At 35.8% G+C, this 13,702-nt stretch overlaps 1 protein-coding gene across 3 annotated transcripts in view; it reads left to right on the forward strand.

Moving 5' to 3' along the window:
* LOC149577727 (uncharacterized) overlaps positions 1-11,802 on the forward strand; it is a 59,551-nt gene extending 47,749 nt beyond the window's left edge. For 2 of the 3 annotated variants that reach the window (XM_089825369.1, XM_089825361.1), the window contains one exon: positions 10,083-10,701. In XM_089825369.1, the coding sequence (XP_089681495.1) occupies positions 10,083-10,406 (324 nt within the window). In that variant the 3' untranslated portion in view covers positions 10,407-10,701. Of the gene's footprint in view, positions 1-10,082; positions 10,702-11,408 lie in introns of those variants that run through there. The other variant, XR_016363858.1, reaches the window with a different exon arrangement.
* The last annotated feature ends 1,900 nt before the right edge of the window (positions 11,803-13,702 follow it).

Genomic DNA, 13,702 nt, shown 5'->3' on the forward strand with positions numbered 1-13,702 from the left:
CTAAAAACATAGATGGTATCCTTCACTGATGTTTAATAAATGTAATTCACCCTAATTTCCTTTTCTTCATATGCATCGACTGGCTTAGCGACAGTCTGCATGTTTGGCTAGTTAGAATTGTCGATGGGAGCCCAAGTTAGCTATTACTATGTATTTATTGACTTTATTAATTAATAATGTTTATTTATTTATTAATAATTATTTATTTAAATATGTATAATATATATATTCAAATAATTATTCAAATTATTTATTTGATGTTTGATCAATATAAAAATCAATCATTTATTTATTTATTAAATATTTATACAAATAGGGGGCTATTACATATGTCCAACATTTTGGCAGAGAATATAAATGCTGGTTGTCAATAGGTTCAGCAATTGGCATCTCAACATCTTAATGGTTACAAATTTAATGCCTCTCCTTTGTCGTACAGAAACTCATTAAATCTGAAGTAGTCAAGCAATATAATTTTGTTTGTTTGAATCCTCACTGTCCCCATGTATGCACTAGTTACATTCCGCAATGGAGTAGACCCGAGATGAAGAAAAATGAGAACAAATATTGTTATAGTGATGACAAATCATGGTTCATAGTCTATGAATTTTTGCTTTAATGATATGTTTACTATTGTTTGCATGCCTTTTAGATAGTCTCTCAGTTAACAAAAAAATCATTCATTCACCAGCCACCTCTTTTAATCAAACTGCGACATATGAAATATTGGATAATCCAGCACAAGATTTCAAATCTGGCGACGTGCTTTAGACTCAAATTGGATCTCACACTCCATCTCACCAGAAGCTTCTTGAAGTAATGGCACTGGGCCTTAGGACAAGCTCTAGGCATCTTGCCGAGGTTATAAAATCAGAACATCATATGCTGATCAATACCATTCTCAAGAAGCAGCCTGCATATGGTGTTCACCAGAAGAAGGTAAAAAGTACCATACGCATAATTTTTCTCTGCAGCCCAAATGTAAGTCAGATTATCCTGGGTGGAAAGCCAAACTAGAGTCCAATCAAGATTTAGGATGACTGCCTATCATAACCAAAAACTAAATCGAAACCCCAAGGATTAATCTCTGGAAGAGCTTTGTGTGATTTCTGCTGGGTTCTTTAAATGTGTTACTGTGCCTAACTACCACAGTAATCTATCCATTCCATCCCATGACAGTAACTTTTCTCTCATCGGCCTTCTGCTTCACAGAAATTTTCATTTTGCTAATCCCCACAATGCCAACATTGGTACTGGGTATGTGAAACACTGCTGTAATTGGTGATGGCCTCCCAAGCCACTTACATGCCAAAATGCACGCTTTTTCACTTCGTAAGCTCCCTAACACTTGAATAATCCTGATGTGTCCCTCAATTGTGCTCTCATTGGCCATGACCTGAGAATTTTAGTAACTTCACTATATGAATACAATTTGCCTTAAATAAAAACACATGTTTATTTTGAGAGTGTAATGCTACTCGTCTTAGATCTACACAGCCCATCTAAATGAACAGCAATTCCTTGACAGCAATCTTTGTACCTTATGTTGCACGATACAATTTTTTATTTCCAAAACCCAAGGTTGCATGGAAATGGGAGTACTTGGATACTTAAGATACTGGTACGAGTACGGTTACAACTATTTTGCAAAATATGGGATGGGGGTACTAGGGTAAATCAAACTTTTAATTTTTTTTTGAATATTTATAGATAATCTGAAATTATGAGTCATGAGTCCATGACAATGGCTTTTCAAAACAAGAACAGTGATGAAGTTTGCAAATTAATATATTGTTTTTAGTTTTAGACTTGCAATATGTTTGTAATAATAATAAATGATAATAAATTTTTAGATGCACAACAGAGAAGGCAGACTTTAAACATGAACAAGATCATAAATCATATAACAATGCCATATTGCAAATGATAAATTGCTGGCTCAAACGGTGAAAAAGTCTGCTCTTAATCAGCATTGTATCGAAGTTGCAAATTGATTACGTATTGAATTAAGCTTGATAAACAACAAGCTGACATGCAAACACAAAACAAAACAAAAATCAGAAATCTTAATCAAGTTCCTTAGCTGTGATGCTCTCCACTGAGTACCTAGTACTTGGGGTACGTGCACTAGGTACTTGGGTACATGGGTACATGTACTAGGGTTGTGGGTACTTGTACCCATGCAACCTTGAAAGATCCCTGATGGATCTCTTCTGCTATTTTGCTGTAAATTTATATTTTTAAATTTGTTTTCCCTGTTTATTAAAATTTTCTTGTAGAGCTAGACAGAAGTTGCAAAAGGGTTTGATTGTTTTGTATTTTTGATGATTTTCAATAAGTAATAACATAAGTACAATAACATGAACCAGTTCTGAAAATGTATTCCAAATATATTTAAAACAAAGTCGCTTCAAGCAGATTTTCCTGAATATACGCCTAATAAGTAACCAGATGAAGATTTATAATCATATCCAGATGAATACAACCAAGGACAAAGCCAACTCGAAGGCGTGAATGAGAAATATCAGCCCAGAAAGAAGTTACAGCTAGATTCCAGCTCTTCTAAGTGCTGCACGTGGAAAAGAATATGGCTGCCAAGCACAGCCGTACAACTGCAAAGTGCCCACACGTGGATAAAATGTCCAAACTCCAGCTAAAACTCTAACTCAATACTACGTTCCCCTGAAAAAACAATGCACAATCTCCAAGATGCTTCTAACTGTTAAGAATCCAAACCACTGTTTTGGGGGCTATGTCCCAAACAGGCAAAGCAAGTGGGTTTGGCGTCCCAAATGCTGAAAGCTCAATCAGTACAATAACATAAGTACAATAACATAAACCAGTTCTGAAAATGTATTCCAAATATATTTAAAACAAAGTCGCTTCAAGCAGATTTTCCTGAAGTAATAACATAAGTACAATAACATGAACCAGTTCTGAAAATGTATTCCAAATATATTTAAAACAAAGTCGCTTCAAGCAGATTTTCCTGAATATACACCTAATAAGTAACCAGATAAAGATTTATAATCATATCCAGATGAATACAACCAAGGACAAAGCCAACTCGAAGGCGTGAATGAGAAATATCAGCCTAGAAAGAAGTTACAGCTAGATTCCAGCTCTTCTAAGTGCTGCACGTGGAAAAGAATATGGCTGCCAGGCACAGCCGTACAACTGCAAAGTGCCCACACGTGGATAAAATGTCCAAACTCCAGCTAAAACTCTAACTCAATACTATGTTCCCCTGAAAAAACAATGCACAATCTCCAAGATGCTTCTAACTGTTAAGAATCCAAACCACTGTTTTGGGGCCTATGTCCCAAACAGGCAAAGCAAGTGGGTTTGGCGTCCCAAATGCTGAAAGCTCAATCAGAGCCCAAAACTCAAATCCAAAATGTAATGTGTTAATAATGCTTTCGAACTTTGTCTTTACCTCCTTATAACCCACCACACTTAGCTCGAACCCTAAAAGTGTCTCCATGTGCGATGGGTTATAAAATAATATATTTCTCATTTTTGAAGTCAAGTATCTAGAAAATGACCTTTTTCCCAATAGAAAGAAATCCGTTCACTGAAATGCTCTGAGTCAAAAGAGAACTATTTAGAAAAGTTCAAGACCTTTCCAACAAGCTATTACGCCAAGGGATATTCACTCAGATGAGGCCAAAAAACCCCTCATTACTCCAAAATGGCTATAACTTAGCCTTATTTAAATTATTAAAATGCTAACTTAGGAGAATATTTAAATATATTAAAATATTTCCCAAATAGCGAAGTGATAGCCAAAACACCTCTACAAGGTGACACTGATCTCATCACCTCCTGTGACTGATGCTGGATAATTTGAAATAACTGACAGTCTCATCCCTCAAAAGTAGGGGTACTCCTAAAAAATAGGAATGTCTCCGAATCTCCTGAAACTGAAACCATAGAATGATCTCGTAGAGACTCAAGAATGTAATCCATCTCCACCTCCTAAAATGTAGAAAACTCTTACAATTAAGGAACTGCTCTCAACTGCTCTCCTATTGTTTGAAACTCTAGATCCGAACACTGTGTACCTTGACTGAGTCCCTAAACACCACTGTTAGCCTATGAGACTAATGATAGGCCAACTCTATCTTCTCTGATGTCCACTCTAGAAAGGGGACATGACAATCCTCCCTTCCGAAGATTGCTTGTGCACAAGCAGTGAACAAACTCTTGTTGTGTCACTTTGATATACACTCCTGGGTGTGTGAAATGAAGCAACACATCAAGGATCGCCCAATTAAATGCACTGCATAGGATAATATCAGTATCCCATACTGGATGAGAGTGTTCCCACAACGAAGGTGGTAACATATTGGAATCCCTGTGAGACAAGGTGTCAAACAAAACAACACCCGAATTCCAACACCATCTAAACCAGCACCCATCCATTAGGTATAAGAAGGGATAACTAGAAACCTCTATCATGCCATATCTCTCCGCAACCACTGTGATACCACCACTAAAGTAATAATTGTCCAAAGCATCATGTCTGCTAATACCCACATCATCTTGTAACCATGATCGTAGATGAAGTCTCTGTGATATAGATGTGATAGCCCATGTCGGAAATTGCTTGACATAATGCTGGATCGTTTGCTGGTCCCACCAACCAATCCTACCAAACTGCTGAGTTAGGTGCCTACAGTCAATAACTCTATCCTCTGAAGATGGGAGCACACTATCACAACACGGATAGTGTAAGTCCTGCTTCAATATCCCCATAGCCTTATGAAGAGCATGGAAATCTGCCATGGAAAATCCTCCACTATCTTGCTCATCAGTCATAAGAGCACTCCAACTGAGTGTAGATAACATCTGTTAAGTGACATCAAAGTGCTCAACCACTATGTCTACCCTCTTGTCATCAACCTTGAGTTGTCTAATCAAGCGATGAGGAGTCTGAAAATGATAGTTCTCAGGCATGTGTACCACCTCTGAATCTGTGCTATGGTAGAATACTGTGTTGGAGTCATGTACATCGTTGTAAGGAGTATCCAGTATGCATTCACTAATGCATGTATCCTCATTTATAGTACTACAACTTTGTAACTCTGAGACCACCTCCTTTGTCAATGATGAAACTGCTGTCACCACACCATGCCCACTCTCATCAGCTCCCCACGTGTCAAAATAATCCTGACCCTCTGTATTAGTAGTTGTTCCATTCAAATCAACGCTGGCCTCTTCTTCTGTTGGAAGAAATAAAGATCTAATGGATGATTCCCTTTGTTTCCTTGCATTTTCTATCTGATCATGGCATTCTTTGACTCTTTGGAGACGTTGTCTTGCTTGGGCAGCAAGTATCTTTGCTTGCATAGCTCTATTTAACCAATATTTATTCAACCTTTGTCAATGTTTTATATCATCTACCGCAAAGTACACAAAATCAGGCTTATGATGACTTGTACCATTCCCATCATCACATCCCATGCTTGCACCATGTGTACCCTCAAATATAGAATACAAATAATTTTTCTCTTCTCGACCAAAGGATGCCACATCTTGAAGTAGCGAAGTTGTGTCACTGCTGTTATGAACTTCAGAAGTATTATGATGTGTTCTAGTTATATTTTTGACCCCTTTAAGTGTATTATCATAGAAAGCCTCATGGCCACCACTTGCATACGGGCCTTCATGACTATTCCCGAGTGAAAGAGTTACCATATTACAAGGAGGGTGTAAGCTATCGCTGCCCCAAATTTTAGTTGTGGGAGCCTCCTCTGCTTCCATTCCAATCATCAAACAACACCCCATCTTGATTCTTCACATGCTTAGATAGAAGTGGCTCAAAGAAGTTTTCAACTTGGCTTCCATGAGATTCAAAATCAGACTGCCTGCATACTAAACTTGTTATCCCATTCTTAAGTTGAATACCATCATCAACATCATTACCTTTATTTGAAATAAATGTTACCTCATGTTTTAAACTCCTATTGCAAATTTTAGAATAGGCCTCACACCTTGGTGTCACATTTCCAACATCTCTAATGGTTTGTCCCCTGATTGTAATCTCTTCCAATTTATGACCAATGGCTTCTTTATTATCATTTAATATTTCTTTCTGTTTTTGCTGCTGAAAGGAGCTTGTAGATACCTAGTTATCATCTGCTTCAGGTACACCCATAAATTCTGTAAAGGAAAGGAGGTTGCGTATCTCCTTAGGAAGAGAACAATACTGATGGTAGCTGCTCATAACTGCAACATTGAATGTCTTGGCAAGAGGCATCTTACTTGTGCTTGTTAAAGAAGATGAAACTTTAGAGCACCCATTTTTATTTCTAGCCATGGTATTGGCCTGTAATTTGTCTAAAGCTTGAGCGGTCTTAGGTTGAGTAGTGAATAGGGTCCACACCATCTCTCTCTTCATCATCTTGATTCCTTGTGCTGCCCACTTGTTCTTCTGCCATAATAGGTTCTGGTCTATTCCAAACCCTTGTTCAAGTTGAGCTCTCTTGTGCGTATAAAATCTGTGTATCTCAGCTCTTGGATGCATAGATTTGTATTCAATCCATCAACTAGTGACTACCTAGATGCTAATATGAATTGTCAAAACTTTTGATCTAGTATCTAGATGCCAAAATGAATTATCAAAACTTTTTAGCCAGCACCCAAATGTCAACATGAATTATTAAAACTTTTTATCCAATACCCAAATGCCGAAACGAATTATCAAAACTTTTTATCCAATACCCAGAGGCCAAAATGAATTATCAAAACTTTTTTAGCTAGTAACCAGATGTTGAAATGAATTATCAAGACTTTTGCTGAAATCTGTTGTGACAATTTCTCACAAACCCTACTGGCTGGTAGGATGTAAGCTCTGATACCATTGAAAGATCCCTGATGGATCTCTTCTGCTGATCTGCTGTAAATTTATATTTTTAAACTTGTTTTCCTTGTTTATTAAAATTTTCTTGCAGAGCTAGACAAAAGTTGCAGAAGGGTTTGATTGTTTTGTATTTTTGATGATTTTCAATAAGTAATAACAGAAGTACAATAACATGAACCAGTTCTGAAAATGTATTCCAAATATATTTAAAACAAAGTCGCTTCAAGCAAATTTTCCTAAATATACGCCTAATAAGTAACCAGATGAAGATTTATAATCATATCCAGATGAATACAACCAAGGACAAAACCAACCTAAAGGCGTGAATGAGAAATATGAGCCTAGAAAGAAGTTACGACCAGATTCCAACTCTTCAAGTGTTGCACGTGGGAAAGAATATGGCTGTCAGGCACGGCCGTACAGCTGCAAAGTGCCCACACGTGGATAAAATGTCCAAACTCCAGCTAAAACTCTGACTCAATACTGTGTTCCCTTGAAGAAACAATGCACAATCTCCGAGATACTTCTGACTGCTAAGAATCCAAACCATTGTTTTGGGGGCTATGTCCCAAACAGGCAAAGCAAGTGGGTTTGGCATCCCAAATGCTGAAAGCTCAATCAGAGCCCAAAACCCAACTTCAAAATGTAATATGTCAATAAAGCTTTCGAACTTTGTCTTTACCTCCTTATAACCCACCAAACTTAGCTCGAACCCTAAAGTGTCTCCATGTGGTGCTGGGTTATAAAATAATATATTTCTCATTTTTAAAGTGGTCAAGTATCTAGAAAATGACCTTTTTCCCAATAGAAAGAAATATGTTCATCGAAATGCTTTGAGTCAAAAGAGAACTATTTAGAAAATTTAAGACCTTTCCAATGAGCTATTACGGCAAGGGATGTTCACCCACACGAGGCCAAAAAAGCCCATATTACTCCAAAATGGCTATAACTTAGCCTTATTTAAATTATTAAAATGCTAACTTAGGAGAATATTTAAATATATTAAAATATTTTCCAAATAGGGAATTGATAGCCAAAACACCTCTACAAGGTGAAATTGATCTCGTCACCTCCTGCGACTGATGCCGGATAATTTGAAATAATTGACAGTCTCATCCCTCAAAAATAGGGATACTCCTAAAAAATAGGAATGTCTCTGAATCTCCCGAAACTGAAACCATAGAATGATCTCGTAGAGACTCAAGAATGTAATCCATCTCGACCTCCTAAAATGTAGGAAACTCCTACAATTAAGGAACTGCTCTCAATTGCTCTCCTACTATTTGAAACTCTAGATCCGAACACTGTGTACCCTGACTGAGTCCCTAAACACCAATGCTAGCCTACGAGTCTAATGATAGGCCAACTCTATCGTCTCTGATGTCCACTCTAGAAAGGGGACATGACAAACCTAGCCAAAACTATACCCACTTATAAACCCTTTAATATTTGTCATTGACAAAACAAAACAACACATGCTAGTCTCTTGCCACTTCAAGTATTGCTTCATATGTTTAATCTGTATGGAATTCTGATGCCCATGTTTATGAGAAGTTGAAAACAGTTTTGTTTGGGTTGTCACAGCATAATTATGCTGGTTGGCTTCCAAACCTTACATCACAAATTTTCAAGTTAGAATTGTGCTTTCTATTATAGTCTAAAATGAAAGGCATGCTTGAATTGTACTCTTCAATTGAAGGGACTTGTAACATGTAGACATTGTCTGCCCTTAACTGGTTCTTGGTATATTTTCAACAGGTAATGGTCTATAGGATTATGGATCTGATTCTTAAGTTTGGGGATCAAGGATTTTTGTTAATATGTAATAAAATCTCTTTCAGAGGAAAAATGTTTGCAACGTTTATTATCACAACAAAGAATATAGTGAGTCCATCTGCTTGGTTGCTACCATCCCTTCTAATTTCCTCAAGGGAGGATAAGTAAACATTGAAAAGGGGATCCTATCATAACATTTTTCAAGTTCACTTATACGGCTAGCTTTATGGCATTATTGTTAAGCATTAGTAACGAAGGTTTAAAAAGATACACATTTCAATTATTTAGTAACACCCAATTATTTTACTAGACTTGTCTAGATGAAACAGGCCATATTGGAATCCCAGAGATTGGCCAGAGAAATGGTTCCCCATTGTAACATCATATGTTCCAATATGTCTCCTGTGGGTAACATGGAAATGTGGGATCACAAACAGGAGAGGTGGGGATGGGGATGGAAGAATGAGAATTGTGAATTTTGTGTAGGACATAGGCATTTTAGTTTTTACGGACATAATAAGTGATGTTTATGACCTAGAGAGGTCATACGAGAAGAGACACCTTAACAAAAATTATTATTTTTACGTCATCACTTATTTTTTACCACAATAAGTGATGTTTATGAGAAGAAACACCCTTACCAGACTTGATAAAACTATTATTTTTACCATAGATCATATCCATAGGAAGCCTGTCTCGACATTGACCTTGCCATATAAATAATTTGAGTTGCTTGGATTTTAGTTAAATTGTTTGAAAAGGTCTAATTCAGTCAATCCTTGGATGAACATGTTTTAGGAATGTACTTTACTGTGTGCACATTTTTCTGGCATTGCCTTTCCCAAAGAAATTTTCAGTTAGTTTCGAAGATGGTCTTGGATGGTTGAGTGCATTAATATCAAGGCATTTTTAGTTGTATCTGTGTATGATTTGCATTTTAAGTTTCTATCTTCAAAGTTTCATAATGTTTGCCTCATTTGCGGATAGAATCTCCCAGTGATTAGCGCTTACCGTATTGAGATTTGGATTATTAACTAGTAATTATCACTTATGTGTATTTTCACCATCATAAAGTATGCTTGAATTAATTTTATTTTGCTATTTTTCAGTTTTTTTTGTTTTGTTTCATTTGTTTAATATGTATTTTAAACATCTTAAAGTATGCTTGAATTAATTTTATTTTGCTATTTTTCAGTTTTTTTGTTTTGTTTCATATGTTTAATATGTATTTGCAAGTGGGCCTTTCTTTATAATTTGACAGGTAAAAACAATGTTCATGTTATCTGCAGAGAGTATATACTATATACGGTTATACAGCCCAGATAATTGTTTTATTTGATCGTGCTATTTTATTTGTTTTCATTTCATTTCTATATAATATAAATACAAGAGGGTCTTTCTTTATCATTTGACTGAAAGACAATTTTCATGTCACGTACAGCGAGAAAATATGAATGGGCTAGATATGTTTACCAATCAAGTGCCTGAGGAGTTTCCTGCAAGACAAATTGAGCAGAACAGACTTCAGAATGAAGTGTCAAGGTCATTGGCGATTGTATCTGCAGAACCTGAAAATGGGTTTATGGAGGGAAGACAAATAGAAATTGACAATAATCAGCCACCATTGTTATTATTACCAGCAGAAAATCAGGAGTATGCGGCTGTGGAGGGAAGACACATAGAAATTGACGATAATCAGGCACCACTGTTATTATCACCAGCGGAAAATGAGGACCATAGTTGGTCCCGGGGGAATACTATTTAAAATAACTTTAGACGATGATTGCTTTTTCGACACTCTAAGAATGCTTACATAGAGGTAAGTCCCAAGTTGCCAATTCTGGAGTGATTGAGGCATACTCCTTTCAAAGAAACAAGGAAACGGGTCATTGCATGAATCAAAGGTGTGATGAGAAGTGCGGCATTTTGACTGGTAGTTGTTCTCCAATTATATCTCGGATAGAATTAAATCTCTGGTGAATTGGTAGTTGCATCATTGTCTTAAAAACATTAAATGTTTACATAAAAAGGCTAATTTGCAGGTTGCACTTTTACAACAATATTCATGCGTTGAAACTCCTCTTATTTCTCTCCCTTGGTCTCTTGATTGTCCCCTAACCTTAAGCTAACCCTTTACTCTTTAGTTGGTCTAATTTATTCTCTAGCTCACTGTCTTAATCATGAATCATGTCGTACCATCTGAAACCTTGTTTTAAAAATATAAATACAGTTGAATCCAGAAGCTTTCAGTGATAATTAACATGACTGGAAACTTAATGTCTTTAATTGAATTGCAAGGAATTAAGTTGATCTCTGACCGAGTTCTAAGATTTAATGAGAATTCTTTTTTGCCAGTTTAAGTAGAAATGGAACTTATGGTTGCTCATCGTTATTGTAGAAGCAAAACATTGTTCATGAGTACATATATCTCTAGTCAATGACCAATAATTGTTAACGTGGTTTGGATAGTACCTTTGTATTTATCCCGTTTTGGTGTACATATATTGGTAATGTTTTGGAGACTTCATGCACGACTTGCATGTATTTGTGTGCTTTGACATAATTTTTAACCCTTTTATGTGATCGGAAGTTTTTGTACAACAAGACTTTTTATGTGGTTATATGGATATTATATTTTGAAAGCGTTTCTTCTTCATTTCTATTGATTTTACTTGTTTCTTCGATTTTTCTCCATTTGTCTTGATTTTACTTTTTATTCATTGTTTCTCAATATGGTGTTCAACAATTCATTTGTCTTTATACACAGGTTTTTCAAAATCGAGAGAGCTTCACATCAGCAAAGGCTATAGCCATGTTCACCTTTTTGCTCATTTTTTGGTTTATTGAGTTCTGATGGCAAAAGACACCTGCTTGTGTATATTGTGAATGGCACATAATATTATATGCATCGGTTCACAAGCATTGATTGAGAATCAAGTGTGTATGATATATCCAGAACGAAAGTCTAGAATGAAACTAGGCACAATGCATTTTTTCTTGAAAGCATCACTAACTTCCAATGTATTAAAAGACACAAAAGGTGGATCTAATGCCACTATTGGACAAATTGTGTGGAAAACTCTCAACTTCCAACAAGGTAATTCTTATGAAATATTTATTTATATGAAAATGTTTGAAGGTGGGTTTGTTGTTCATTTAAATGCATTTAACATGGTCATTGATTTTGGAGCATCCTTAGGTCCTTGATAATCCTGTATCACCCAAAAATATTTCCATTCAGTTTGTCTATTTCTCGTTCATTTGAATGGTTTTGAGTTGTAATAGGTAGTGATCGATCTAGTAGGCTTGTTATATTATGCAATCCTTATGGCATGATTTAAGCATTATGAAGATCTTATGTCTAGCTTCACATCTTGTTATGAGGTTTTTAGATGAAGTTATCTTGTGACCGACTAGTCCTATATTTGGCTTTTTCGTTCTAACGGGAAGGTTGGCAAGATTCAACTTGTAATGGGATTTCAAGAGATGTGATGCTAATTGATGCTTGTTATGTGTTGTTATATATGTGGTTGACCCTTGTGTATTTGCATGTGTTGTATCTATTTGGGGGTGTTCTTATGGATTTAGGTCTTACCTATATTCTGTAATACTTTGTCTCAAAGATCGTTGATTGGATAAGTTGACATATGTTTGTTGATCTTGTATATAAGTAGAGTAGTAGTCCTTGTTTTGGAGAGAAGAGAGTGGTGGTAGATGATAGATAGTTGATAAACTAACATTGGTTTGTGTCAATAATTAGGCCTGTGTGCCTAGAATGTAAAAAGGCTTGTGTCCTAAATATGTAATCTACATTTGCAGGCCAACTTGATGATAATTGAAGTTTCTGTTTCTTTATTCTTTGGTGTTATAGTTACTTTGTGTTGTTTTTTGCTATTTGGTTGCTAGATTGGACATATCCTTTTGGGAATTTCTTTGACCTTGATTGCAACAAGTGGTATAAGAGTATAGTTGAGTTTCTTGATCTGCATTCCTGAGCGTGTGAAGTTTTTTACTTGTTGCTTGTGGGGTGGCAGGTTGTGGATTTGACCTACATCAACTGGTGGCTTGTGCATGGTGGTGAGGAATATGATTTTTTGCTAACTGGTATGATATCGATAGTGATATCAATAAGGATAAATTGAATCAAGTTTCAGAGGATAGGAACCCTAGACATCTTAGTTATGTGTTGGAAGAAGATAGATCTGACCTACAATTGCAGAGGGTTGTACCAAGAAGAGTTGGTAAATTAGTAGAGTGACAAGTTGTGTTGGCATTTGATGATGATTTTGAAGTTAAGTTTGTCATTGATGTCAAACAACTATACAGGAAGAATAAGTTAGCCAAGTAGGTGAAGAGGAAAAGACAATAGGTAAACAAAAATACATTATTAGCAAGAAATGACTTATCAAAAGAAAGATAAACAAGTAAACATGTATAAACAATGTTATCAAATATCTATATTGTTATTGGTACAACGGATATTATTAGTAGGCACAATCTTTTTATGAAGCTCACAATGAGTAGTCAAGTGATCAGTCTTAAAACATATTCTATATATTGAAAGAGAATCTCTTCATGATCTAGAGTTTTAATCCAACTTCCCTTTGAGGATGCTGTAAGGATTTCACGAGGTAAACACTTAATAACATCCTAATCAACCAAGATATGGGCATACATGGAATGAAAAATATCAGAATAATAATTATCAGCCATCAGAAAGTTCCTCAAAGCATCATCCATAGCCTCAAGAAGGGAGTTCACCCGATGTATTACGATAATAGATAATCATCTATTATCACTTAATGGTAATCTATTGTAACTATCTAGTTGCAGTTTTTTAATCTTTCTTAGCTTGAATAGAATGTTACTATTTTTTACGATCATTTTCTAAGGAAACATCGTTCCATTCTTTTGGATATAATGACCTCTCAGTCTTTGTTAATAACAACAAAGTATTTTACCAATTACTTCGTAATATGGTATCAAAGCCAATACCTCAATTTTTTTCAAAAAATTAATGATTTCTCTTGAAATTATTTGCTCAAAATTTATGAGATTTTC

Source organism: Cupressus sempervirens, chromosome 1 (assembly GCF_028749045.1).
Source record: "Cupressus sempervirens isolate cs-2001-9-10 chromosome 1, ASM2874904v1, whole genome shotgun sequence".
NCBI lineage: Eukaryota > Viridiplantae > Streptophyta > Pinopsida > Cupressales > Cupressaceae > Cupressus > Cupressus sempervirens.